At 38.6% G+C, this 5529-nt stretch overlaps 1 protein-coding gene across 1 annotated transcript; it reads right to left on the reverse strand.

The window, feature by feature from the left end:
* Nucleotides 1-2318: 2318 nt before the first annotated feature.
* Nucleotides 2319-3742, reverse strand: LOC127808462 (uncharacterized). Its single transcript, XM_052347020.1, has 4 exons — nucleotides 3526-3742; nucleotides 3361-3428; nucleotides 3007-3264; nucleotides 2319-2913 (listed from the first exon to the last, which is right to left on the reverse strand). The coding sequence occupies exons 1-4, from the start codon at nucleotides 3653-3655 to the stop codon at nucleotides 2734-2736; spliced, it is 636 nt and encodes a 211-aa protein (XP_052202980.1). The 5' UTR covers nucleotides 3656-3742; the 3' UTR covers nucleotides 2319-2733.
* Between the last annotated feature and the right edge of the window lie 1787 nt (nucleotides 3743-5529).

The following is a 5529-nucleotide window of genomic DNA, read 5'->3' on the forward strand; positions in this document are numbered from 1 at the left end:
TGAGTTGGTGATAGAAAATGCACGGCGAAGAGGAGGGGAGAGTTGAGGTGGAGAAAAGGGTTTATCTCTGATGGATTGGTGTGATTGGTTGGTTGGCTTCGGATGTTATCCTTTCTTGGATGGATGTTTGCGATGTGAGGTGGAAATGTGCAAAGTGCAAGTGGAACGTCCTCTGTGTGAAGTGGCCCAATAGCGTAGATGGCCTTAGGCCTGTACCTTAAACGTGTTAGATTTTAAAATTATCATGATTGTTTTATTATAAAATTTTGTGAATATATCATTTTCAATATGAAAATGAAAATTGGAAGGAAGAGAGGGAACTTGAGTCCAGTTTCTTACTACAAAAAAGTCTGGCCTGGATTCTGTCTGTCCCTAATGAGTGTAATGTAATGGCCACCAGAAATTGGGAGTGAGGCAACTTTCAGCTGCTGCTAGCTTGTGGCCGAGCCGAGCTAGGCCAGGCCTGCTTGTCATGCCATTACCCGGACGGACCAAAGGCAAATGGGATCTTTTTTTAATAATTAGGTGCAAAATTTTATTTGTATAATATTTGTGAATAAATAATATCTCTGCTCTAGAAGCTTCCACAATAATTAAAAATTAGCCAATATTTTCTTTTTTTCTTAAAGAATGATGATGACGGTTGATTGGCCATGAAGACATGCGAATACATAATAGCTGTGGCTGCCAATGGAGATTCATGTCATAACATCCACGACATGATACCTATATCGTTTAGATTTATTAGTGGGTCCTTCCTTCTTCAAGGCTAAAATTGGAAATTTAGGATTAAATTTGGGAATATAGAATTCGGTAACCCATGTATAACTTGTCTTTTATAAAACTTATAACTCATATCACAGTTAATGATATCCACCAAATTTTGTGCCATGATTCCATTAGCTCACAAGTACACACCCCCTCATTGGGGAACTAGGTTCCGGTCTTCACGCAAATGTCTAGCATCAGACATGGAAAACTGCCAACACTTCCAACACCCTTCATCTTGCAAAATAGATTGGCAAGGACTCAACACCTGGCGTCACCGAATTGACATCAACATATTACTCATTCACACCTATACCCTAAGGCAGGGACCAATCTCATTCTTTTCTCAACTTAAATCCACAACTTTCCGTGGCAGAAACATACTTACTATTACTACCAAGATTCATCTCCTACAACAACTAAATAAGAATATAATCATTCTACAATAATAACCTTAAACGTACTAATAGACGGCAGTTTTATTTATATATCTCCCCATCACCAAATCAAGCAAAGTGAAATTATCATCACGTAGGTTTATGTCAAAGGCAACCATTTGCTATGACCCAGAAAACAATGCATGCTGCCACCAGACCAAAGCCAATTAGGATCAGGGATTCCATTCTCGGACTAAAGGTGTAACTCCTTGCCCTTGCCTCTTTTAAGCAACGCCTAGGATGCGTGGACGGGACGAGACAAAATATTAGGCTTCAGCATAGTCCCAACACAAAGCTGTATGACTACAAACCATTGTCGAGAGCATGAAAAGCTGTATTACAGCGTTGGTATCCTAAAGAAATAAGTACATGCTGAGCAAACATATCTTCTGTGTTTGCTTTAACGAGCAACTATCATCCAGAAATTTTCTTAAACACATTTTAGCAATTTGAATCTCAAAACTTGTTTCGTCAAAATAAAAGAACTCAGCATTCCCAAGGTAAAAAAGAAATCAGAAAACAGACTTTGGGACACCTTGGTAGCAAGTTATGACCATGAAACTGCCAGAGGAACCTTGCAGCCGAAAAACTAGAAAAAGGTGATGTTTTTAGGCTGTTTCATCCAATATAAGAGACTTGTGTTCAATTTCATTAACTCATCTAAACATATGTATTACATACATCCTCTATCGCCTTACCTGATTCTTCCATAAGTTAAGAACAGAAAAACATCTGCAAAAAATATAAGAAAATAAAGGACAAATAGATGCAACTCGACTACAGAAACCCAGTGATGACCAAAAGCCAGATTGCATATAGGCACAAGGTGTTGATAAGACATCCAAACTTCCATTTTTGAAACAAAGATAATTGTGAATCTATAATGTTCCAAACATGACAAGCATTAAGCAATATTGAATACATAATCCCCAAAAGCATATCACTGTAATCCATCCTACCACATAATCCCAAGTTTACACGTTGCATTGTTTAGCAATAAGCACCATTGAACCCATGAGGCCCAAAAGCACACCAATATAATCCATCCAACGCATAATCCCATGATTACATGTTGCTCAGTTTAGCAATAAGCAACATTACACGCACAAGGGATAAAACCACGTAAAAATAATCCATTGTTTAGATGGTGCACAGTTTTTATTTTCTACTTCACAACATGTTATTGAATCAAACAAATCCGCATCAGCCAAGTTTCCCCAGGAATAATAGCTTTAAAGATCACTTGCCAGAATAAGAGAAGGCAGATACATGAGTTGTGCATCAGACAGTAAATCAGAAACACTCTACAAGACAACCCGCAAGACAACCCGAGTAAGTGAGCATGCATCCTCCCCCTGTTTCCCACTATTAATAACCATTAACTTGCTAGCCAGAATACAAGTTGTTCACATAAGGACATTCTGAGATTGTAATTATTATTAATCAATCACCCAATATAAGACAACAGTAGCTAGTCTATTTACAACTGGAACTAGAATGTACACACACTGTTTGCTGTCAATTCACCTCATAAGATCGGAAATATATCATTGTTGTCGCTGGTATCATCATCATCCATGTCAAGATACTTGAAGGAAACTTCATTGTCGGAGCCGGGATACTTGAAGCTAGGGTTCACATAGCACTTCATCTCGTGAAACAGGTTTAGATTGTCCACCAGCTTATGGAACACATTGCATCCACAACACTGCAAAAACATCAATCAGCCAATAAGCGCCAAACATATCTTGTGCAGTGTGAGTGTTTTCATACCAATTTCTACGCCGTTGTGGTAATTTACCTGAACGAAGACGGTGCCGTCGGTATAGGCGTGGGGATTGATGGCGCGAGTGGTCCTTTGGCCACATACGTTGCAAGTGAAGGCGACGAGCATCCTCCGGCGGGGCGATCTGGTGAAGAGGGACCAGGGGAAAGTCGAGACCTTCTCCATACCCGATTTTTCATCGGCTCCGGCGGGGACTGGTGGACCTTCCATGCCGGAATCGGTAGTCCAACCTCTGACAGACGCCGCACTTAGCACCAATCCCATCGCTGCATCCTGTAACGAGAACAAAATACTCAACCATTATGCGGAAATGAAAAGAGAATTCAAGAAAACAAATAAATCGAAGTCGAAAGACCATCGATTTTATGCCTTGGATAGAATTGGGACGATGCTTGATTCGTTGGCATCGGATTGGAGATCAGATTTGTTATTGTCATCTGTATCACGAAATCGGAAGTTTTGTATCTATCGTCAGAAAATAATCAAAAGACAAGGCCTAGACAAAAACAAATTGAAATAACATAGAAAACTTACGCTTCTTGGAAGAGGTGGAGAACCGAAGGAACCTTCTCGGGGACGATGAATCTTTGGTGTTGGGGGAGAAGATCGGGAGGGAAGAAGACGAAGACGAGACGATCGTGGCGGAGGAGGCTAGAGTTTCCATGGCCTCTGTAACTGCGAAGGAGACGAGTCGAGAGAAGACGAGACGATGACGATTTTGTGAAGAAGGGCAGTTTGGGTATTTGATGATAAGTAACTATTCTCTTCTTTCGCGCTTGATATTTCCTGCAGGCTGCAGGAGAATTCCGGGAAGGATGGGGAGCCATAGGAAATTTGTGGACCACAAATCGAGTTATGGGCCTGCATTGTATATTGGGTTGGGCTGCTAAGCTTTGGGCTTCCTACAGTCATGGTGTATTAACAAAAATTATTTTCTCGCTATCCATCTACACCTGAAAAATGGGCATTGCCGAGCTAACACTTCGGTTGAGGGCCATGTCTAAGCTGAGTTGGACAAAAGAACTATGGGTTAACTTCCCCCTCGTTTCGATGGGACGAGAAACTAAAAAAAAATAAAAATTTATATGAATATCATTTAAAATGTATTTTTTTATTTACACATACATAATATAAGATATACTTATAATTCTTCAATCATTTTAAAAAATTTACTTAAATAATTTCTAACATTTTATAAGTTTATCTAAACAATTTTTAATATAATAGAAATCAACCTATGGATTAAATAAGCTTATAATTAACTCCATTTAAAATTATCTGCAAAGGCATGAAAATACCCCCTCAACTTTGAGTAAAAGGTCATTTGCCCCTCTCAATTTCAAGTTGAATTTATGGTGCCCCTTAACTTTCAATTTTGTAACAATCAATTACATGGGTTCAATAGTAAGCATAATGTATGAGTTACACACACAATTGAGGTGCATGAAGGTAATATCATCATTTTCTTCTTCTTCATTCCCAATGATAGCGACATTTCACTTTCTTTATCGTCACCAACCGACCTCTTGCCTACCTTACCGCCAATCAACCTCTCACATTCCTTGACCCAACCAACCAACCCTAGACTCGTTTTTCTTATTGTGTGAATCGACAATGACACCAAATATAGCGGCCCTCTCCCGGATCATCCCGCTAGCATAGGAAATCTAAAAGGAGGTCATCACAAAATGGATACAAGAACAATAAACTCAAAATAAACACCAGTTTATTATTATATATATATATATATTTTCACTTGCTCACTAATCATCAAGAGCCAAGATAAAACATCCTCATATTTGCTCCCTATCAAAAAGAGCTCAAATAATTATTACAAATTCTTAACATTTTCATCTTGGGCTTATAACTCGTACATTTTTCAAATAAAAAGGGCATTAAGGTTCTAACAACAAATTGAACCTTCTATTTCCCGCCCTCAATATTACCCATAGATCTTAAGACTGGGACATCCCTGTACACAACTAAACTCGGGCTCTAGCTTTATTGGACTCGCCCTCAGCAATAGCTTATCCCTTACCTGGAATGACAAGAATAAGCAAGGTGAGCCACAAGGCTCAGCAAGTATATATATATAACAATAAAGTCAATAGAGTCAAGGCATGGATAAACCAAAATGGAATAAACCCGACTTCCCAAGTACGAGTAACATTTTCCATTAGATTCCATTACTATTATTATTCCCATGCCGTTGTCATTATGCATTTTATGCATCATTTCATTTCTTAATCATTATGATCATTTTCATGCCATTGGCATTGTGCATTTCATGCATCATTTCATTTCTCAATCATTATGATCATTTTCATGACATTGGCATTATGCAATTCATGCATCATTTCATTTCTCAATCATTATGATCATTTCCAGGCTATTGGCATTATGCAATTCATGCATCATTTCATTTCTCATGAATATATATAATTTTCCATGCAGCATATCAGCCCTCAAGGCCTTTCATTCACAGGCATGCATACATACATATACATAGAAAAATTATTTAGCCATTCACTTGGCTTG

Source organism: Diospyros lotus, chromosome 8, assembly GCF_014633365.1.
Source record: "Diospyros lotus cultivar Yz01 chromosome 8, ASM1463336v1, whole genome shotgun sequence".
In the NCBI taxonomy this organism is placed as follows: Eukaryota; Viridiplantae; Streptophyta; class Magnoliopsida; order Ericales; family Ebenaceae; genus Diospyros; species Diospyros lotus.

Bases quoted from the DNA above. Each gene is read 5' to 3' on its own strand.
- LOC127808462 (XM_052347020.1), bottom strand. From the start codon at position 3,655: ATGGAAACTCTAGCCTCCTCCGCCACGATCGTCTCGTCTTCGTCTTCT. The intron at 3,429-3,525 runs GTAAGTTTTCTA...TTCGTGATACAG, and splicing joins CTCCACCTCTTCCAAGAAGC to ATGACAATAACAAATCTGAT. The intron at 2,914-3,006 runs GTAAATTACCAC...ATGTTTTTGCAG, and splicing joins ACGGCACCGTCTTCGTTCAG to TGTTGTGGATGCAATGTGTT.